This window comes from Tripterygium wilfordii, chromosome 6 (genome assembly GCF_013401445.1).
Source record: "Tripterygium wilfordii isolate XIE 37 chromosome 6, ASM1340144v1, whole genome shotgun sequence".
NCBI lineage: Eukaryota > Viridiplantae > Streptophyta > Magnoliopsida > Celastrales > Celastraceae > Tripterygium > Tripterygium wilfordii.
In genome coordinates this window covers 1,930,268-1,953,964 of record NC_052237.1, presented here as the reverse complement: position 1 = coordinate 1,953,964, position 23,697 = coordinate 1,930,268, and the positions used below count along the sequence as shown (strand labels likewise).

The window sequence follows — 23,697 nt, the reverse complement described above, 5'->3', positions numbered from 1 at the left end:
TAATGTACGTTGGCATATTGTGAATGAACTCTACCTATTAACATATCCGTAGTAAGGCATACAATAACATTATTTTTGGCAGCTGCCATCTTGTCTATGATTATTGATACCAATGTGTTGCACCCATTGCTTATGGAAAGGGTGGACAAATCCCTTGCACAAGGCTCATGGACGTACAAATTAATTTGTCTGTTTCGTAATTGCCTGATTTTGCAATTATCAAATGGAGCTTTGAAACATTGATAAACTTTTTGCCTCAAACGCCTGAGAATCTTTTGAATAATTAATTTAAATGGCTTTTCTTTCTAAAAATAAGTGACTTCTCTATATCCTCAAGTTTACTGCTGGTGCCCGAGTGCTATCTATGTATCGGACATTCTTTGCAGGCTTTACATATTCCTCACCATACCTACTGAAGAGGTATTCCTTGTTTGAGCCATATGTAGTGTGGTCTCTCATGGTTAATTTCCTGAACAAGCTGCATCGAGGATCTTTCAACGCCAACCTGAGGTCACCGTTTGGTGTAGTGGAACATAACAGCTGTTGGTGCAGCGGATTCGCTGCACCAAACAGGGAGATTAACTCTTTGGGGAATTAGCTTTAGCATTGGAAACAAGTAATAATAGGAGTTTTGCACACTTGTTTGATTACATTTGTTTTGACTAAATTATACGAGCCAGAGAGCAAACAGTTTCAGTTTCTTTTGCTATCCCAATTTTGATTGCATTACTTACCCTATCAATAAGATAAGCACATCCCAATTCCAGATTATGCATGAGAATCTATCCTCGTTACCATTCTGATTATCCATCCAATTATCTATAGATAATAGTACAAGCGTTCTTCGCAAAAATAACTGTATCCTTTGAATATTAGATTACAATTTTACTGTACAAGGTCTCATGCCTCTCAAATCCCATACACATCACTGATGAATATCGAGCCAGTGAAAACAGTGCGTCAACTGCAGTTATACCAGCACCCATGCTACATCGCAAACCTAAATTTCACTTGCATTGTTTACTACCACATTCAAAGCAAACTCATCAGTAATGGCATCTCTCTTATCACGATCAAGTAGCCCTGTAAGTTCTCCGTGAAGATAATTAAAGCGTTCCATAGAGATCAATGATTCTGTCAATAGAGTTTCAGCAAGAGAATGTAAGGCTAGTGCACGCTCATCACTGATATTTTGATGGTCCATATCATCCAATGGGTTTTTGATGGTGTATACATCCTAAGGGTTTAATGAACTCTCTCGTCGCCAGCTAAGCATGACATTTTTATGGGGAGCTGCAAATTGTTTTTCTTGACAAGTACTTGAAGAGAGCGTCTGCACAATAGTCCTGAATGTTCAGGTTCTTTGGAACAGTGAATCTGCTCATCTTCAGGTATCCAAATCACTGAGATATTCCCCATCCATTTTCTCAGACTGCCGCACAACCTATGATTCATTCGCCATTTCTGAAACACCATATTGCATGGACAGCACAAATTTTTGTTGGTAGACACTGAAGGCATAAGGGGCAAGAATACTCTGCGTATGTTCTTCAAGAGGAATGCACGTCTTGATATGCATATACTGCATTGTTTCCCTGGTTGATTCCCAAAGTTGGCAGCGGCTGCAACCTGCGACACCCTCAAAGATAAGAAAAACAGTTGATCAAGTATTGGAAAGTTACATAAAAAAAATAAAAATCATGTCACTAATATACCTGCTCCAAGAATACTTGCAACGTCTGTCCACTCAAAACTCTCTTCATGAATGTGTCCAGAGATTGTGAAAATTCAGATATCATTGCGCGAGCTATAAAAGGTTACATGTTTATCTGAAACAAGTCCAAATCGAGCAACCAAAAGGTTCCACTGATGTTCAAAATCTTCTGTGGATTCGACTCTCAAGATGGCACATCATGTCGAATTCGGCTTTAAAATCCTCAAATCGTGATGCAAGAGGCAAAGAGAACCAGCAGGACAGTTTTGATAAAATATGCCGTACACAAATAACATTTTTAGTACTAGGCAGTTCCCTTGCTATGGCATCTCTGAGACCTGGATCTAAAACCCATCACAGTTGTTTGTGGAACATCTTCCTCTCATAAACCGAAGAAAAGTCTATTCAAAAGCACAAAATAAAAATTAGAAGTGAAAAAAGACACAGAGCAATTAGAAAAATTTATGCCCATGAACCTGTATAGAACATGCAAATGCATGATAATTTTCTTTTTATAGCAATGCACACCAGAAGAAAATTGCCTTACCATGATTATCAATAACAATAACTCCAATGAAATGAAATGGTTTCTGACCTTTTCAGTTCAAGTCCCTCTTGTTTTTTGAGGAAAGTGTAACAGAAATGCAGCAAATCAAAAATTTTCTTTTGTTATTTTTGCCTACTCTACATGTAACTTCCTCCATTTCATCCATCCTTGATAAGTAAAGAAGTGAGCTTCGAGACACAAAAAACAACCTTACAACCTAGACGAGTTAAGAATCCTGTTGCCTACCATCAACTTTCTTTAAAAGGAGTTCATGATACATGAATCAAGAAAGAACTGGACATTATTTATGTATGTCAGTTTCTTAAAACCACAAAACAGAGAACTATTTCGCTACAGGTATTTGAAAGAATACGAAAGAGTACTAAAACAATGAGAAAAGGCTGATGCCCAAGGCAAGAAATATAAGAGGAAAGAAAAGGAGATTTAATAACTGAATCTTAGAATGACTAGTTAATGGCACTAGAAATAACAATAATTCCCCTTCAACTGGTCTTCATACAACCACCTTATTGAGCATCTTCTCAATGCTTGGAAAGCCAAAGCAGGAGTGGAACCTCCATTTCTTTTCGTTTGCACAGTTTCCCAGTTTCCAAATGAATAGTATTTAAACTACAGGTCTACAATAGAAAGAGAGCAATGACATTTGAATGCAAAAGCAAGTCAATTAGTGGAAACCAGAAAAAATACAAAAATATAGGTAAATAAGTAAGGCAGACGGAATGGAAACCCGAGATTGAAATAACAAAAAAAATTGAAATTCAAAAAGAATTCACCTTCAAGCTTTGACCTAGTGAAAGGCGTCTAATAAAGAAAACAGAGTAGATTGAGCTCAGAATTTATTACGAAGAAGAATCTGACAGGAGAGACTGAATATGGATGCTCACAAAGTAAGGGGTTAGAAGCAGACACGATCAGGCCCAGTTCATGACAGAGATGCTAAACATAGTAAACTGAAGAGAACCCTAAACTACCATTGAGAGATTACAAACAATACCATCAACCGTCAAGAAAGCAAAAAATAAAATAAAAGAAGGAAATAATAAGGGAAAGAGAAGGTACCATTGAAGCAACAGAGCCCTCACTCGCTTCCTCTGTCTTTCTACTACCTTTCTTTGCCGCATCATCTCATCTCTGCAAAAATTTGACCAGCGGATATCAATGGAGGCTTGATTTGTTTATAGGCCATTTTAGGTCCATAAACTTGAGTATATGGGCCCGGGTGAGTGGTCCAGGCGATGGTTGTTGAGCCTATCGAAAATTGAAATGGACTTTCGGGCCCTGGTAAGAATTGGGCTTCGAGGAGATTGTTTGGACATGGGCTCATGAATAACTTTTGGTTCCAAGTTTCCAGCATCCATGTTATGTATGACACAAAATCAAATGAAAGATATATATTAAGATATATATTAGATTCCAATTAATGCAAAATTGGCAGCTTTCCCCAAAGCGCCAGCACCTGAGGCTCTACAGCGAAGTAATCTCGCTGCTCAATACATGGAAGTTGGAACATGAATCATGATGGGATTCAAGGCTCATCCTAGTCCAACAACACAAGTATGTGTTCAATCCAATTGCGGTACACAGGGCTCACTAACTCAATCTCTGAACAGGAATTTCGTTAGAAGTCTTATTAGCTCTGCTGAACGAAAGGAACGAGCCTAAGTAGCCAAACGAAAGGAGAGCGAACGGGTCGATTCGATCTTAATCGTAATCCAAGAAGAACTAAAAGAGCAGCGAGCGATATGACAAATAAGACTGGGCGTTAGGGCACTAAATCAACTCGAGGGAAGACTGAAGAGCTCTGCGGAGTTAGAGATAACAAATACGAAGCCGAGCTGCATCACGACCATCGCAGAACCGAGAGATTGAGAGTGAGTTTGTCAGCTTCTTCTGACAAAGGTGAGAGAAGAATATTCTTTTCAACACTCTATATTTATGTATCAGATATGTTATTGTTATTATACGGCTATCTATGATATGCAGAGTAATAACGATGTTGTCTGATGGAAAAACGAGCCCTAACGATCTACTGATACCATTAATCAAAGAAGATAGAATACCCTTCTACTCAAATTTGTGCATAGCCGTCGAGACTCGTTACAGGATGGAACCTGGGGCCAAAGTAACTTCTTTTGCTTGTTTCAATTTCAATATATATGTTTTTTTCCTTTCCTTTTTTGGAATTTTGATATTTATATCCCTGGGGACTGAAGTTCCCTGTTGCTTAAAAACTCTTACATTGTTATAAGCCAATTTAGCTAGCTGGTTGGTATTAGCTTTCTAATTGACTAAGTTATTCAAAGCATGACCATGACCCCATTTGTTCCATTGGGTGCTTTTTATTTTACAGAATTTGTCAAAATGGGGAAAAGCCCTGGAGGACTTGGCTAAAATCATGAACAGCGTAGAATCACAAGAAGAGGTTCTTGAAGGTGTTCTATTGGCCGGATTTATAGTCATCTTTTTTTCTTTTATATAATTTTAATTAAAAAATTATGTTATTAAACCTTAAAAGTTAAAACATGCCTCGGATCTTCAATGTCTTTGTAACCGTCATTGTAAGGGCAAATGCAATGGTGAAGTGGTATTGGGCCAATAAAGATGTTGTCTTTTGCTGATGTGGCTGTATTGTAAAATGTGTTTTGCTTATGTGGCTGTATTGGGATAAGTGTTTTGCTGATGTGGATGTATTGATATTTAATGTTTTGGTGTAGTTTTGTTGTGGATAATATGGAGGAATGGAATGTTGTTGGGTTGGGTGGAAAGAGAAAGTGTGTGGGAAGAAAAAATGTATAGAAATTTGTGTTTTGCTGATGTGACTGTATTAGAATACGTGTTTGACTTGACTTTTTGTGTAATAGAGGTGGGATCGGGCCAACAAAAATGTTGGCCCAGTAAATTGTTTCTTATTGCATTTGCCCTAATGAATGGAATTTCATGAAATCGCTAACTCTTGAAAAAAATAAACAGAGAACAAAAATGGAAGGAAATTATACAAATTTGTAGAAGATTAAAAATATGATATTCTTGGTCAATTGAATAATTAATAGTAGACGAGATGTCTCTTTTTGGACATTATGTCTGGGCCTTAGTTGCTTATCAATGTCAGAAGTTTCGGCCCAATAATTGCTTGAGTCCAAAGTTTGACACTTATCAATTGATTATTCGCATCTACTTCTCCACATTCGAACTAGGCTCCTTGGCTTTGGGTGGCTGGAGATTGTGGCTTTGATTCTGTCAGTAATATTTAAATGCTCTCTTGAACATTGGGCTGACGGTTTGTCAGTCAGCTGTGCATTTGATTTGAGCCGTTGCCAGTATGTTATTTTTTGCCACGTCAGCAGGTTTAGATCATTTGCTGCCACGTCAGCATCATGTAAAACCCATCAGCTCAGAGCATGTCCAATGACAAATACAATATCAAGCACTCCAAAACCATTTTCTCTCTTCTCTCTCCTATGTAACATAATTTAATTTGGTGAATGGGTCCCACGCTATACACTATTCATCAACCCTTCATACTTTCCAACACTTCATACTCATTTTCTCTCTCTTACTTTTCATCATCTCTTTCTCACTTTTCATCACATCTCTCTTCTTTTTTATTATCTCTCTCTTCCTTTTCATCATCTCTCTCACTATTCATCAACTATATACATACTTCATATTTCAAGTGTCATTTTCCACAACAACCTATAAAACAAATGTCATTATGAAGAAAGTGTGTTTTTAAGTGTTCATTTTCATCCATTGTAAAATTCTAATACTCTAAATTTTTCATAGAGTTCACTTTTCAACACTTAAAAAGTATATTTCAAGTGTTCATTGGACATGCTTTCAATCCCTTCGATTTATTGATCTTTAGCCGCCTCATGCAAACAGGGTGCGCCGTTTTATTTGTTGCGGGCGTCGTTTTAGCAATTGGTGCATGCACCAGGTCAGCCAAAAAAAACCCCAAATCTCCCACAGATGCATGCACCAATTCTTAGCCGCACTGAATATTTGTCTTCTGTTTTCTTGTTGCAACTTACCTATGTGGATTTTTTTCTGACTTTTTCAGTATTAGGTCTTTATTTGGTTTTTTTTTTTTTGATTATATGCAACCAATTAAAGAGAAGCACGCGAGTAGGGAAAAGGCCAAGGAACTCACCGAGCTGGACACTTTGAGAAAAAAAAAGGAGAGAAATCAACACAGACAACCCATAAAGAAAACATAAGAAGACAATGAGAAACCATGACCACAATTTTACAAATGGAGCTTCCAAACCATCCGAAACCAAGCAAGTTTAAGCTACCGTAATGTCATATAAAGATAAGTTAATGAAAAATCATTCAGACACAGTTTAGGGTTTGAAAAATATGAGATAAAAGAAAAATCGATCAATGGAATGTTAAAGGCGGAAATTACTCAAGTACTAACGATAAGTGTATCTAGGCTCATAATTGCACGGCGTAGACAACTGCATTTGTCAGAGGCACTGATGCATTTTGTAGTTGTGAGGCCCAAGCCAAAGAGCCCAATAGCAAGAAAGCCCATGGCTTCTCTATGATGAAAATTGCTTAAAAGAAGGGCTGGTTGACATTACCAGCAGCTTGGATATTTTGTGGAAATTTTTAGTTGTTCGTAGTTTCTTCCTTAGTTCGGGGTCTTTACTCTCAGCACAAGTGCTCGATCGAAGTTTGGGTTCTTCCCGTTGGTTTGTAATCTCTCTTCATTTTGATTTTGTAAACTTCTTTCTTATTGTATTTAGGTTGTTAATTTTCGATGGACATGTATGAGTTTGTTGGTGATTAGTTTGTGTGGTTATACTGAGATCATGTTCCTGTTATGGTGCTGGAGCTTGAAGCTTGGAGAGTTTAGACACGATGGGGCGACCTTTATGGGTTGCTAAGCTTCTCTGTTAATTTTGTGGTGATGCACAAAACCTGTTCGACTAATGGTCTGAACCAGAATCTGCATCAGTTTGGTATCGAAGCCAGGTTTCAAGTATTGAGAAAGAGGATGGAAATGACAATGGGAAACATGACTTTAGTGATGGAAGCTCGCTCTTGAAGCCACTTCTAGTTGAAGAGAGTTGTCTTGAATGTGACAACCATGACTTTGTTTTTGAGAAAGTAATAACCCCTGCTAATTGTGCCATTTCAGAACGAACCAACACTACCAGCTTTATCAGGGATAATACTGGCTTCAATTTCTTCTCAGATACTAAAGGACCTGATGGTGCATCTTTGGCTCATGTGCTGAAACCAAAGGTAGAGCTTTCTGGTGAGCATAATAGACTTATTCTTGTTCCATGTGGTGATCATATATTTAAGGTGCCCATGCTTACAAATGAAGATGGCATCTGTGAATGGAAGGACAGGGCTGCCAATCACATGGATAAGTCAGCCGTGGATCATTTTTCAAAGGGGAATGTTGGTGAAATGTGTTTCCATTATGTGGACAAGAACAAAGAGGAGGTGATGTGTTGTGCTCCTATTCTTGCAACTTTGTTTAAGCAAAAGCAAGGAAAGGCAGGTAAGGAGGCAACCAATGTCTTCTGTCTTAGGATCAATTGTCAACCATACATGATATTCCAATACCCAAGTATGGGCTGGACAAGTTTCCATAATTTTCTTTTAGCAAATGTAGTCCATACTCTCACTGGTAGTTTGGGGGATGACCTTCCTCTGTTGGAAAGGTTGGTATGTGCAAACAAGTTTTATTGTGAGACGCTAAGGGATGCTTATGAGGGGAAACTCGCTTCCTTAGTTTCCTTAAGAGAAGATGATGCTGAAATCATGGAATTTGCTATGGTAGAGAATGCTCAAGTCCTTGCTACCTCATACTTTGAAGTTATCTCGCATGAATTGCCTGATTGTTTAATTGTTGATCCAATGCTGGTGTTGGGTATGAGAGGTGGTTTTCAGGACCATATTGCTATGTTTTTTCTAGTTCTAAAGTTACCCATTCCAAGAAGGCTCCAATGGGAACCCGGTGGAGCTTGCTGTCTATCTAAATTCGACAGAGTCGAATTCTATTGGGAGAGAAGAAATGATGCATTTTGTAGTTGTGAGGCCCAAGCCAAAGAGCCCAATAGCAAGAAAGCCCATGGCTTCTCTATGATGAAAATTGCTTAAAAGAAGGGCTGGTTGACATTACCAGCAGCTTGGATATTTTGTGGAAATTTTTAGTTGTTCGTAGTTTCTTCCTTAGTTCGGGGTCTTTACTCTCAGCACAAGTGCTCGATCGAAGTTTGGGTTCTTCCCGTTGGTTTGTAATCTCTCTTCATTTTGATTTTGTAAACTTCTTTCTTATTGTATTTAGGTTGTTAATTTTCGATGGACATGTATGAGTTTGTTGGTGATTAGTTTGTGTGGTTATACTGAGATCATGTTCCTGTTATGGTGCTGGAGCTTGAAGCTTGGAGAGTTTAGACACGATGGGGCGACCTTTATGGGTTGCTAAGCTTCTCTGTTAATTTTGTGGTGATGCACAAAACCTGTTCGACTAATGGTCTGAACCAGAATCTGCATCAGGCACCTAATCAAGTTGTAGAGAAGAAAATGAGATGAAAAAAAAAAAAAGAACATTGAACTATTGAAGAGCTTTAAAAAGAATGACACCATTCCAATTAAGCAGAATAACTTGAAATTTTCATCAAAAAGAAAATGCCAAAGATTGATATCCGAAAATGTCAAGGATGTTCAAGCTGATTATGTGCTTACCCGGCCAGGTGGAGTTTGTTTGAAGTATTGACGTCACTGGATGAATATGTTTAAATAAGCCCTTTGGGGGACCTTATTTGAAATACCAAGGCAAGATGGCACATATATACATACATATATAATACTAACAGGAAACCTATCCACTCCAAGTTTGAGTGAAAACATTCGCAACGGAGCGTCATGGAAACTTGAGTTGGTGTGGGTCCGTGGCTTGTTGGTTATTAGGCCTCTTGGATTGGCACGTGACTTGTTTGAAGGTTCGGCGGGGGTAGCTAGACTCTCCCTTTGGTGATTTACAGCACAGGGCTTGGTCCAAACGATCGGGTATTGTGGTGGTTCCACCAGTGGTTACGAAAAAAAAATTAAAAATTTTTTTTTTTTTTGAAAGGAGAAGACCCGAATGCAAAAATCAACGCAAATCAAAAGGCACCTGGCCTAAAAAAACCAAAAGAAAGGGCAAGCAGAAAAATAAATAGAAAAGCCTGACCGGATCAAGCAGCAGCAGTGTAGAGAGAGACCTAGCAGCTAGCAGCGCGTCTTCACGAGTGAATGAGCCACCCCATTAAGGTCTCTTTGAACACAAGTGGCTATCGATATATGGATTTATTTTAAAAAAAATTTCATGTAAACAAGGCCTGATAATTGGCAAGTCCATACTTGAAGAGTGTCGAGATTTGCACACAAATTTAGATTTAATACACACATATTTTTTAAAAATATTTTAGTTTACCAATTTATCCTTAAATGAAATTACTTTAAAATCTATCTACTTTTTGCACTCATATTTTTTACTCAATACAATACAATTAAATTTAACTTTGTAATCCTAATCTTTTAGTTAAATTTTTATACGAATGATCGTTCTCCTCTCGCCTCCTATCTTCTCTTAGTCTTCCATCTTTCTCCCAATATTGGATATTCATGGATTACAATAACAATATCATGATAGAGAATTCAATGTCCTCGCCTAGTTACATTGAAGAAGAGAGGAAACTTGCTGAAAATTATGAAAAAAAAAAAAAAAACTACAGAGAATCTCGTAGAAAACAATGAAGAGAGTGATATTGGACAAAATTCCTCAATAAAGTAAGTATATAATTTTTTATTTTAATTGTGTTAATATGATATTGGTAAACCCTTCCATGTTTGACGATGGAGGACATAAGATTTATCCTCCAATATGAAAATTTTAACCATCATCTTTTTATTTTTGAGTGTGGTGTATATTTAGGAATTGATTGTTATCGTGATTTGACATTCCCTTTATTGTTTCACTGTAAAAAAGGTATGCAAGATTTTATTAGAATTTTTTCCAATAATATGAAGTCTTTTGGTCTATTTCTCCTTAATATAATTCAATAATATCAAGTCTTTTGTATCTATTTCTCCACTTTCTAAACTTAATCTACAAAATTGATTTTGAAATAACTGTCAAAAATATTTTAATGATTATTAAAGGAATGAAGTTGAGATATATATGGAAGGAGAAAGGGTAGTTTAGGATATTAAATATTATATAATTAATATGTATGAAAGGGTTTTTTAGAAAACTCAGTGTGTGTATTGAAAACCAATTAAGAGTGTATTAAGTAATTGTGTGCGTTGAGTTCAATATCGTGTGCAAATATCGGCTCCCATACTTGAAAGATCGATGAAAAGTTTAAACAAGCCCATGAAGCCATTTTGGGCCAGAGAGTATGTTAGGCCGATTCGATCCTGATCCAAGAAGAACTCAAAGCCATAAGATATGACAAATAAGACTGGGCTTTAGGGCACTAAATCAAGTCAAGGGAAGACTGGAGAGCTCTGCGGAGCCGGAGACAACAAATACGAAGGCCGAGAACATTGCAGATCCGAGAGATTGAGAGAGAGTTTATCAGCTTCTTCTTACAAAGGTGAGATGTTGGACCAAGATTTAGTGTCAAGGTCAATATTGTATTTTTGATGATTGTATGTCAAAATGTGTGTGAGCATGCTTAACTTTAATATATCTTAAAATGTGAAAAAGTATGTTTCGATGGTTGCTTTCCAAAATACATGTTTAATGTTCCGACTATAATTCAACGATTCATTTGCTAAATGCTTATGCTTATAATACTCTATGTGCAAAGAAAAATTATTTGAACTATATTAACATATGTTTCAAGCATGAAACTCAAATGAGCTTACAAGCACTATTGAGATCATTTCAAATTCAACTTCATGTTCATGTTTCCGACCGTCCAAGAATGGTTTTGGAAGACCTAAACGTGTGAAGAGGAGATCTTCTTGCCATATTAAGACATCTAACCGTGTTTGAATTTGAAAAGAGAATATATATGACATGGGCATATTGTGTGGTTAAAGGAGGAGATGCACTTACCTTTTATGGAGCCGATTGTCAAGAGAATATTAGTACAATTCGTTTGAATTTTTGAACGGTGACGGAGAAGACTTTTGGAGATTATACAAGATGATTGTTTCCTTACATGTTTGGCCGAGATTCCATGGAAGAGATATGCAAAGGAGAAGATATTTACTTGCCATATGAAGATGTAAAGAAAATAGAATCAAAGAAGATTATACATGTTGATTTTCATTATTAGAGGGAAGATTTGCAGCTGATTTTGCTTCCTAGTATGCAAGGGAGAATCAAGGAGATTTCCATGTTAAAAATGAGATGATTTCCGTACCTTTGATGATGCCCTATGTGCCGACTTTGACATACAAGTTTGAATAGAAAATCTACAAAAAGTTTCCATATCTAATAAGATGCTATCTCATGTATTGTATCAGCCATTGTAATGAATGGAATTTCATGAAAGCGCTAACTCTTGAAAAAATAAACAGAGAAGAAAAATGGAAGGAAATTATACAAATTTGTAAAAGATCAAAAATATGATATTCTTTGTCAATTGAAAAAGTAATAGTAGACGAGATGTCTCTTTTTGGACATTCTGTCTGGGCCTTAATTGCTTCAGAAGTTTCGGCCCAATAGTTGCTTGAGTCCAAAGTTCGACACTTATCAATTGATTATTCACATCTACTTCTCCACCATCGAACTGGGCTCCTTGGCTTTGGGTGGCTGGAGATTAGGGCACTAAATCAGGTCAAGGGAAGACTGGAGAGCTCTGCAGAGCCGGAGACAACAAATACGAAGCCGAGTTGCATCACGACCATCGCAGAACCGAGAGATATAGAGTGAGTTTATCAGTTTCTTCTGACAAAGATGAGAGAAGAATATTCTTTTCGACACTCTATATTTATGTATCAGATATGTTATTGTTATTATACGGCTATGTATGACATGCAGAGTAATAACGATGCCGTCTGATGAAAAAACGAGCCCTAACGATCTACTGATACCATTAATCAAAGAAGATAGAGTACCCTTCTACTCAAATTTGTGTATAGCCGCCGAGACTCGTTACAGGATGGAACCTGGGGCCAAAGTAAATTATTTTTCTTGTTTCAATTTCAATATATATGTTTTTTTTCCTTCCCTTTTTGGAATTTGGATATTTATATCCCTAGGGACTGAAGTTCCATGTTGCTTAAAAACTCTTACATTGGTATAAGCCAATTTAGCTCGCTGGTTGGTATTAGCTCTCTAATTGACTAAGTTATTCAAAGCATGACCATGACCATGACCCCATTTGTTCCATTGGGTGCTTTTTATTTTACAGAATTTGTCAAAATGGGGAAAAGCCCTGGTGGACTTGGCTAAAATCATGAACAGCATAGAATCACAACAAGAGGTTCTTGAAGGTGTTCTATAGACCGGATTTATTTTTGGAATGTATACTTTGTTTTGCTTAAAAGCTATTTTTCTTTTGCTGTAATTTAATTGTTGCACAGATGCAATTAGAAAGTTGGAGGAGGCATCATCTTTTAATCACAAAATGCCTATGCCTGACACCCATTTTTGGCTGGGAATCGCTTACTACTTGTATGGAATCTCAACTAAACATTATGAAGAGGCTCTACCATACTATGAATCTGCTAATTCCTGCTTTCGTGAGGCACACGAAGAGGTATATATAATACATTTGATACTTATATTATATAGAATATGGTTTTCTTTTCTTGATATATGATTGAATAATATTTTGTTCCATTGTAGGATCCTGGAAATGTACGCTATTACGAGTCTATGAAAGCGGCTAACGTGGTGTGTTATTTTTTTTATGCTTTCTCCTAAAATTTACATTTATGGGTTTTTGTTGTTGATAATATGATGGGTAGTTTGTTCTTCTTATTTCAACCTAATGTTCCATTTCCTTTCGAAAAACCTAATGTTTCTTTTCTTCTTCTTCTTGTTTTTTTTTGTATCCAAAAGACTCGAAGTTCACACAAGGCATTTTATGAGTCACAGTTAAGCCTGATGAGGTATCGCAAATCTAAATATTACTCGGGAGCAAAGGAAATGGAAAAGAAGGACAAGTTTGGTTGCTTGGCAATTGCAGGCTGTTGCTTTGGGATTTGGGCGGCTTTCAAAAATTTTGTAGTTGCACTATAAGGAAATTTAACTTTGGTTAATGTTGTTGAAAGAGATGTGAGAACTATACATCTTTGCCATGAACTCTACATCTGTATCTATGAATTAATTTATCTTTGTCATGAACTATACTTTGATTAATGTTGTTGAATGTGGAGAAGTATATATCTTTGGCATGGATTAGTTTATCTTTATCTATGTTTACATCTATGTTTTGGGAATGTGACGCCCTTTGGTGGCTTTATTTGAAATACTAATGTAAGTTGGCATATGAATGAACTCTACCTATAATCATATCCGGAGTTAGGCATACAATAACATTATATTTATCTTTGATTTATTAACTCTCTAGGGAATTAGTTTTAGGATTGGAAACAAGCAAGTTTTAATTTGCACACTTTGTTTGATTAAATTACAATTTTATTGTACAAGGTTTCATGCCAACTCGTAGCTATTGCAACCTGTGACACCTTCAAAGATATGAAAAAACAGTCTATCAACCACCTCGGTAGCAATACTCTTGTGCTCCACTCCAATTAGGGCAAGGAAAAAAAAGCCTCTAATAAAGCTCTTTTTTGTCGGGACACTCCCTTTCCCTTGTCTTCCTATAAGAATAATTGTACCACAAATATACTCTTTTTATATATAGCAGTTATCTTTTTTATACGTAATGTATAATCATAGACTCATTTACCAACTAGTCATTTATTTAATTTGATTTGATTTGATTTGTTATGTAAACATGTATTTCATCAATAATTAATTAATTAAGAGAGAAAATAAAAACACATGGGTGATTATCATTAATCCAATTCATTTTCTAGAACATCCTTAAACAGCTTCGTTGAAAAGCTTCCGCAAAACCGAGGAGCCTCACACTTGATTAGGATTTTGATATTTATCCTTTGGGTCGTTCTAAATGCACATTGTTTTTACTTTGTACACACACATTGTTAAATGTGTTGATTTGACACTCTATTGTGTCTCTTTGTCCATCATATCATCACGAATTTTTTTTATATAAATGTGTAGCATTGAAATCGGTGATTAGACATAAGCAAGTCTCTGCCATCCCCTCCATTCTCAGTCAAAAACTGCGGCTCATTCATGTGACCCCACCTCACCCAAACCAACTAATTACCCTACACAGACTCAAATATATACATATATATATATATATAATAAAGTAAAAAAGACAAGCAATTGTAATGAAAATGCAAATACAAGGAAAACTAAACAATGATGACTCTCTCGCTCACGCTCACACCGCCTGTGAGACGGACCCCCCTCATCATACATCTATGCTCCAACTCTATATGTCTATGTCCATAGTCTCTACTACCTCTCTCTCTCTGTCTCTCTTAGCTTACTCCACGCCATTATAAGGGATGCTAGTGTTTCTACAATGACAATATCTTTCCTCAAAGTTATTCATCCTCTCTTTGATCCCAGAAAAAAAAACTTGCTTGTGCACAAAGTATTTGTTTATTTTTCTCTTTTATCTCTAAGAGATGATGAAGAGGAGATACTAGCAAAATGGGCTATAATGGCGTGGAGTACGTTTGTCGGTCGAGCCATCTACGTAGGTACGTTTGTGTTTTTTTTATTTAATTTTTTTTATCGTTTGACATGAATCATGAAATTAATATAGCACACTAGATATTTATATTTATTTATTGTAAGCAAAATATAATTAAGTCTCCATTGTTCAACAGCTATGGTTTCTCAAGCACCGCCTTGTTTGATAGGACGGACAGAGTGCTCGATCCGTAGCTTGGTCCAGTGTTTGTCCAGTGTTCTAAGGAAGTGAGTCCCTCTTTTAAGCTATTCCAGTTGCCATCTTGTCAGTCTTCGAAGAAAAGCAAGGGTTCAAGCCATTCACTACGTAGCCCCTCTAAAACCATTACCTATCCCGTCCAAAACAACATATACCTCAACAACAGAAGAAGGAAGTCACCCTCAATGCGCTTCATCTGATCATCTTACTTTCCTAATCAGTAAGAGCAATCGGGCTTAAGAGAGGTGGGATAAGTAGGACTCACCAATGTGAATGGACACCACATAATAGATTTTGAGAAATCCATGCCCCACAACTAAATAAGCCCGCCGGTAACTCCAGAGAAGAATATAGGTGCTTGCTCTTCAGTCTATCAAAAAATATATTTAGTTAACGTTTGATTAACTACACTCACCCGACCTCCGGACTTAATTTTTATTGGTGCAGATATGGACCATTTGGAAGAAATGAGAGCTTGAGCTGAAGATTTACGATTGTCAAGTAGTAGTTCTAGTGATAAGGTAAATATAGATACTGAAGAAATTTCTTATTTGTGATACAAAATATTTTGATTAATTACAGATATTCAAGTAAATTTTTTTGTTGACAGGATTATACTATCAGAAATGAAATGAAAAAAGAAGAACTTGCGGATGATTGTGAAGAAAAAATTGAAGTTGACGTTACAAATTCATTTTTAACCGAGACGGTATAACAACTAGGAAGATAATATGTCATATATTTTGAACATTTTCAGCAAACTTGTTTAACTTTATAACAGTTAAAAAAATTTTTAGGTGTTCGATTCACGTCAATCGTTGATTGATTGGGTTCAAGAAACAGGGCGTAATTTGGGATACATCATCATTACAAGAAGCTCATCTAGCTCATCATTATTGTTGCAATGCGAGCGCAGTGGCACGTACAGAAGGAGGAGAATCTCAACGAAGTCAACAGGCACGAAAAAGCTTGATTGTCCTTTCAAACTTAAAGGTGTGAAACTAAGTGGAGCTGATGATTGGATGGTAAAAGTGTCATGTGGAATGCACAATCATGCCACTGCATCATATATGGAGGGGCATCCATACGTTGGTCGCCTTTCTGACTTTGAATTTGAGATAATGGTTGATATGTCTAGCGATCGTGTCAAGATCAAGTAACTCATACAGAACTAGGGAGACACAGTTGCTCATCCCTCTACGGTACTCCACCACTCCCTACACAAAGGAGTTCCAGATCAAGTAACGTTACGCATGAACATATTTATGTTCGTCAGTTTCCCCCAATATTACATCCTTACATTGGGTCCGTACAAGATGTAATACCTGATGGAAATTGCGGCTTTCGGGCAATAGCTGTTTGTCTTGGTTTTGGCGAACATGCATGGGATACTGTCCGTCGTGACTTGATAGGTGAGTTGAGCGCATTCTGGCATGAATATGTTGCAATGTTTGGTAGTGAAGAGCATGCATTGAGTGTTCACAACTCACTGAACTTCTTTGAACTAGATAGAGCAGCACCAGTTCAGCATTGGATGACAATGCCAAACATGGGTCTCTTGATTGCTTCGAGGTACAATGTCTTACTACACGTTCTTAGTTTTACACAGAGCTTCACGTATTTACCACTGCGATCAACTCCCCCACCGCAGTATCAGCATGTAGCTATCGCTATCGGACACGTTAATAATAATCACTACGTCCAGGTTTCCTTAGCTGGGGGTTACCCAATGCCTACCATTATGCCTCAGTGGAATTACTTCAGGTATGAGTGCGCAGCTGCATGGGTTTTACCATATATGGAACAACTTGATGTATACATGCATCATACTCGTTCTAGGTTTCCTCCTGAAACTATTGTGGTAGAAGATTAGTAATGTAACAAATGCTATTATGCTTAAATAGAGTATTTGTTAATAGACTCTGATGTGAATGCTTTAATACATGAAAAATAAAGATTTTTTTAGCGTAAAAAAATGGCTTGAATTAGTGTACCAAAAAAAAAAAAAACACCTAATAGTATTTGATTAATCGAAAAAATATGAACACCTAATAAAAACCAATGAATCGGGAGCCTCAACCTTTTTTTCTGAATTAAAGTATTATAATATTAGATTTCATAATTTTTATATTAAATTTTGTTATTAAATTTAATCTAATAATATAATTTTTATTATTATTAAAATTTAGGAACTTTATCAAAGAAAAACTAGAAGCACAGATTATTGATGTACCATTTGTGAAGTCTGAAGATCAGTTAGCTGATGTCTTGACAAAGGCGGTTTCTAGTGTTGTGTTTTCTAACTCACTTGACAAGTTGGGCATGGTAGATCTTTACGCACCAACTTGAGGGGGAGTGTAGACGTGAGTTGTGTATATTGTATCCAGCTGTAATTAGTCAAGTGTTACGGCACAAATTAGTCAAGTGTTACGGCTGTAATTAGTCTGTAATTAGTCAAGTGTTACGGCACAAATTAGTCAAGTATTACGGCTGTAATTAGTCTGTAATTAGTCAAGTGTTACGGCACAATTTAAGGAGTAAATTTAGTCTATGTCCAGCTGGTAAGTGGCTGATTAGGTCTGTATAACACTATATATACGTGAAGTCAATGAATGAAAAAATACTTTTGTCCACTATCTGACACTATCTGACAGGCTCTCATGGACTTGGCTTCAAGCATGTATAGCGTAGAATCACAACAACTGTTGTATGGACGTGTGTGTTCTGTTCCAGACCGGATTTTATGTTGAATATAAAAAAAAAAAAAAAAATTTGCTTAAAAAGCTAATTTCTTTTGCGCAGATGCAATTAGAAAGTTGAAGGAGGCACTATCTCTTAATCCCGAATTGCCTCACACTCATTGGTTGCTGGGAGTCGCTTATTACAATTATGGAATCTTAACTAAAGATTATGCACACGCTCATCCATACTTTCAATGTGTTAAGCACTGCTTTAGTGAGGCAGTTGCTGGGGTATATATACTACATTTGATACTTATTATATCATATATATAGCATATGGTTTTTTTTTTTTGGGTAAATGATTGAATATCATTTCGTTCCATTGTAGGATCTGGCATACGAACCTTATTATAGGTGGATGTCTAAGGCTCGCATGGTATGTTTATTTTTTATGCTTTCTTTTAAATTTTTCATGGTTTTTGTTGTTTACAATATGATTTGTAGTTTGTAATGTTTCATTTCCTCTCAAAAAAAACCTTATATATTTTTTTTCCCTAACCCAAAAGTCTCAAGATTTTCACAAGTCATCGCAAGAGTTCCGCTTGAAGATAATTGCGAATCGCAAATTACGCTTGGGCTTGGACATTATGCCTGACTCAGGAATGGAGGAAATGGAAATGGTTTTATGCATGTTAGAGACTCTGCTTGATTATTTTTGGGTTTTGACGTGATCAAATCCCTTCTTGTTAACTTCCGTTCTGCGTCAGAATGAAAGGCTAGTGCACGCGCTCATCACTGATATTTTGATGGTCCATATCATCCAATGGGTTTTTGATGGTGTATACATCCTAAGGGTTTAATGAACTCTCTCGTCGCAGCTAAGCATGACATTTTTATGGGGAGCTGCAAATTGTTTTTCTTGACAAGTACTTGAAGAGAGCGTCTACACAATAGTCCTGAATGTTCAAGTTCTTTGGAACAGTGAATCTGCTCATCTTCAGGTATCCAAATCACTGACATATTTCCCATCCATTTTCTTGTACTGCCGCACAAGATATGATTCATTTGCCATTTCTGAAACACCATATTGCATGGACAGCACAAATTCTTGTTGGAACATAAACCGAAGAAAAGTCTATTCAAAACCACAAAATAAAAATTAGATGTGAAAAAAGACACAGCAATTCGAAGAATTTATACCCTAAAGAACATGCAAATGCATGATAATTTTCTTTTTATAGCAATGCACACCAGAAGAAAATTGCCTTACCATGATTATCAATAACAATAACTCCAATGAAATGAAATGGTTTCTGACCTTTTCAGTTCAACTCCTTCTTGTTTTTCGAGGAAACTGTAACAGAAATGCAGCAAATCAAAATTTTCTTTTGTTATTTTTGCCTTCTCTATATGTAACTTCCTCCATTCCTTGATGAGTAAAGAAGTGAGCTTGGAGACACAAAAAACAACCTTACAACCTGGACGAGTTAAGAATCCAGTTGCCTACCACCAACTTTCTTTAAAAGGAGTTCATGATACATGAATCAAGAAAGAACCGGACATTATTTATGTATGTCAGTTTCTTGAAACCACAAAACAGAGAACTATTTCGCTACAGGTATTTGGAAGGATATGAAAGAGTACTAAAACAATGAGAAAAGGCTGATGCCAAAGGCAAGAAATATAAGAGGAAAGAAAAGGATATTTAATAACTGAATCTTAGAATGACTAGTTAATGGCACTAGAAATAACAAAGTAAGGGGTCAGAAGCAGACCCGATCAGACCCAGTTCATGACAGAGATGCTAAACATGGTAAACTGAAGAGAACCCTAAACTACCATTGAGAGATTACAAACAATACCATCAACCATCAAGAAAGCGAAAAAAAAAAAAAGAGCAAATAATAAGGGAAAGAGAAGGTACCATTGAAGCAACAGAGCCCTCACTCGCGTCCTCTGTGTATCTTTCTACTACTATCTTTCTTTGCCGCATCATCTCATCTCATCTCTGCAAAACTTTGACCAGCGGAAATCAATGGAGGCTCGATTTGTTTATAGGCCGTTTTTGTTCGATAAACTTGAGTATATGGGCCCCTGTGAGTGGTCCAGGCGATGGTTGTGGAGCGGGCCTATTGAAAATTGTGATGGGACTTTTGGGCCCCAGTAAGAGTTGGGCTTTGATGAGATTGTTTGGACATGGGCTCATGAATAACTTTTGGAGGATTTGAAGTGGGAATGCTTTCTTGCATGGATTCTAAGATGAATAGTAGAAACCCAATTGAACCGATAAACTGATTTTGTAGGTACAATGACAAATCTGCTAAACAGTTAGTTGACTTGTGTCTTTTTCCTTATATACCCTTTGTCCTTCGATCACCCAAAATGACATAAAGCTCGTCCATTTTGTTCCTATCCATTTTGAACCTTGATTAATTAGTTAATAAGTTAATGTTATAGAAAGTTGGGAAAAATGCATCTTTGTCATGGATTAGTTTATCTTCATCTCTGTTAAGCAGTCAAGTGTAGTTGAACAAGTTAGCTAATGGGCTTATTATTCTTGTCGTCCAAAGTGCAAGCCCAATAAATTCAAACCATAAAAGAAAATAGGCCAAAATGTTACACTTCCAAGTTTCAAAGAGTCCATTAGTACTTAAAAACTCAAAAAGTGGCCTGTGCCCATGATCCAAACTTAGTTCACAAGTAACTACTTTTTTAAAAGCATTACAAAATGAATTCATAAAACAAGAAAAATAAAATAAAAAACTAAAGTCTCTGTACCACCACGATCACAAAGATACGACTGTAGGCTGTATTAATTGTAGGGGAGCCATCACTCGACAAAGTGATACGACACGACGAAAGGTTCTGCAGAATAAAAAGCAACAATAACCATTTGTTTGTTTTTATACACAAAGGTAAATGTGTCTTTGAACTTGCTTTCTGTCTTATATATATTCTCTTTAGTCTCTTCATCTGTCGACATTTTGATTTGACCCACCAACATTGGAAACTACCATTTTAAGCTCTCGTATCATCTCATCTATTTGGACATTGACTTGTGTGAACTCTCTCTCATTTGCCAAAGCTGTTTTTGCTTTCACTCTTTTGAGATTTTGAAAGAGAACAACAATATTACATTACAAAATGATTCCATAAAAAAGTAATAAAGAGAATAAGATTACAAGTCCGCAAAACGGCAAAAAAGTACCGCCACGATCACGAAGAAAATGACGTAAAGGTATTTTGAATTTCCTGTCAGTCATCCTTGCGAGACCAGCCATCTCAGACATGCATTAAATGGCTGAGAACGGTTTGTTGGATGTAAAACCAGTAGACTGGAATAATCCCTGCAAGTGAATATTCACAAGAACAACAACAAGTAGTAATCCTCACAGATTTGATTGTATTTCATCAAGAAAGATATCAGAGTTGCTAGTTGCAGAGCTCTCTTTCACCATTTAGCTTCTCCAATATTTTTTACCCTAAGCTTTACAGCGGCACACACTAATTGAAGACAAAACAACCCTAGAAGGAGAAAAGACCAAATTGGACATAAGGAAAAAGACTAAACAGTACAGATAAAACAAAATACTTAAATAGATAAATGCACAGAAGCCAATTCTAGCCAACACTCCCCCTGAATTGCTTCTGTGAGATCACCCAAGACTGAGGTTTCACCAGACTATCAACAATACTCTTCCAAGGAAACAATGATATGCGCAAAGTGACTAGCTTTCCATTAACCTTCTGCATATCAAGCTGAGGAGACAGAACATGAAATGCAGTGTCAAAGATGTACTCCATGGTACCCATGACTTCCTTCACTTGCACAAAATCTTTACTAACAAATATGGAATCAGCTCCATCCCTATTAATTTCTTCACTTTTCTTGGCAGGGAAGGATTTAATAACAGAGATAGTGAGCTCAAAAACCTTGCCAAGTTTCACAGTAACATGATTATGAACACTATACTGTAAATTCATAGCCAAATTATCAACAAACCTTCCCAACACAACCTTCCAAAAAACTGTCATTCTTGTTTTCAGGACAAAATCTAGATGCATAAAATGCTTATGTTTACTTAAATGCGCTACTTCAACTTCCTCAAATCCTTCAGAAATTATAATAGAGGGAGGTTGTGTAACATTCACAACCTGAGCTATGAGCACATCCTCTTTAGCCATCATTTTTCTGCTTTCAAGACGGTATTCAGAATTGCAGCTATAGTCAATCAATATTTCCATTTGAATTATCTTCAACAACCAATTCACAGAATGTTGCTTCATCTTTGCCATGAGATTGAGACTAGCTCTTTTTGTTGCTATCTGAGGCTGTTGATTATCATGAACCATTGCACTCAACCCTATCCTTCCATTCATGATGGAGTTATCACCCATTGTAGATCCAAGTCCATTGACCATGGCAAACTGACCAAGTCCACCACCCATGGTGTTGTATCCAGCACTTCCCATACCAGAATTGTCCACTATTCCATAACCCACCAAGCTATTGCCACCATTCAGACCTGCGTTGTTATTTGTTAGTATGATCCCATTGACATTTTTTACATCATTCCCCAATAAAGTAGCAACAACAATACCACCACCGGTTATACTAAGTTGGCTTGACATCTCAGATGAAATTTCTGCAAGACTAACACTGGTTTGAGACACTTCCATAATAGACTTCCCCTTTTCAGCATTCTCCTCTTCGGTATTCTTCAATTTTTTGATCTCTTCATTCTTCAAATTTTTAATCTCTTCCTCCATAACAAAGTCCTTTTTCACTTCTAATTTTTCTGGTTCACTCACAGCAGCAAAATTGCAGAATTCATACACTTCCCGACCAATATGTTGTTCTATGTGAGCTCCCCCATTAGCAGAAATAGCTGAACTCCCTTTACACTTAAATTCAATCTGAAAATTTCTGTGACTCCCCATTGGTATAAACATTACTTCCTTATTTCCATTCTTCTTATCAAAGATCATACATCCACCATCTCCAAACATAAGCTTATAGCCGTTTTCAATCATTTGTCCTATACTCAGTAAATTTTCACTGAGAGCAGGCACATATAACACATTACAAATAACTTTCATACCATCATTAGTACCAATTCTTACTCTACCCTTTCCTTTAGCCTCCATCACAGAGCCATTCCCCAAACGAATTTTCGTTGTTTTTGTGTAATCTATAACATCAAATAGTGTCTTGTTTCCAGACATGTGATTACTGCAACCACTATCTAAATGCCATACATTAGGACTACTGATTGAGACCACTTGAGTTGCATAAAACAGATTTTCTTCTGTTTCAGGGAAAAACTCAACAAAGTTTGCCCTATTTTCTGGTTTGAGATAACAATTTCTCTGAATATGTCCAAATTTTTTACAATGATGGCATTGGGGTTTTCCCTTATGCCAACATTCAGAAGCAGAATGACCTATTCTTTGACAAATATCACATTGACGCTTAGAATTATTTTCTGAACTCATACCTTTCTCAGCATTCCTCCAGCTGGATTGATTGCCCTTACCTACATCGTCTCTCATAGATAGTTTGGCTTGGAAGGCTGAATCCAAAGTCTGAGTATACTCTCCACGTCTCTGCCTTCTCTGCTCATGGGCCTCCAAAGATCCAATCAACTCTTCAGGTTTCAACACTGTCAAATCCTTGGATTCTTCTATGGCAGCAACCACCACGTCATATCGCTCAGGTAAACTAATCAAGATCTTTTGGACAATCTTGGTGTCAACAATTTTCTCACCCAA

The 23,697-nt window shown here is 36.7% G+C and overlaps 1 protein-coding gene and 1 long non-coding RNA gene across 3 annotated transcripts; one reads left to right on the top strand and one right to left on the bottom strand.

Annotated features, from left to right (window-relative positions):
- Positions 1-826: 826 nt before the first annotated feature.
- LOC120000346 (putative protein FAR1-RELATED SEQUENCE 10) lies at positions 827-19,932 on the bottom strand. Of its 2 annotated transcripts, none has more exons than XM_038848390.1 (3): positions 19,850-19,932; positions 1,716-2,115; positions 827-1,629 (listed from the first exon to the last, which is right to left on the bottom strand). In XM_038848390.1, exons 2-3 carry the CDS (start codon positions 1,797-1,799, stop codon positions 1,246-1,248), a joined length of 468 nt encoding a protein of 155 aa, XP_038704318.1. In that variant the 5' UTR covers positions 1,800-2,115; positions 19,850-19,932; the 3' UTR covers positions 827-1,245. The 2 variants fall into 2 exon arrangements, with proteins under 2 accessions (XP_038704318.1, XP_038704317.1); XM_038848389.1 differs by lacking the exon at positions 19,850-19,932 and adding an exon at positions 3,342-3,428.
- Positions 7,261-7,586, top strand: LOC120000347. The gene is made up of 2 exons (XR_005468607.1): positions 7,261-7,368; positions 7,486-7,586. It is a non-coding gene; the product is annotated as an uncharacterized LOC120000347 (long non-coding RNA).
- Positions 19,933-23,697: the final 3,765 nt, after the last annotated feature.

Excerpts from the sequence above, each read along its gene's own strand:
- LOC120000346 (XM_038848390.1), bottom strand. The coding sequence starts at position 1,799 with ATGATATCTGAATTTTCACAATCTCTGGACACATTCATGAAGAGAGTT. Across the intron at positions 1,630-1,715 it reads TGCAAGTATTCTTGGAGCAG|GTTGCAGCCGCTGCCAACTT; the intron begins GTATATTAGTGA and ends AGGGTGTCGCAG.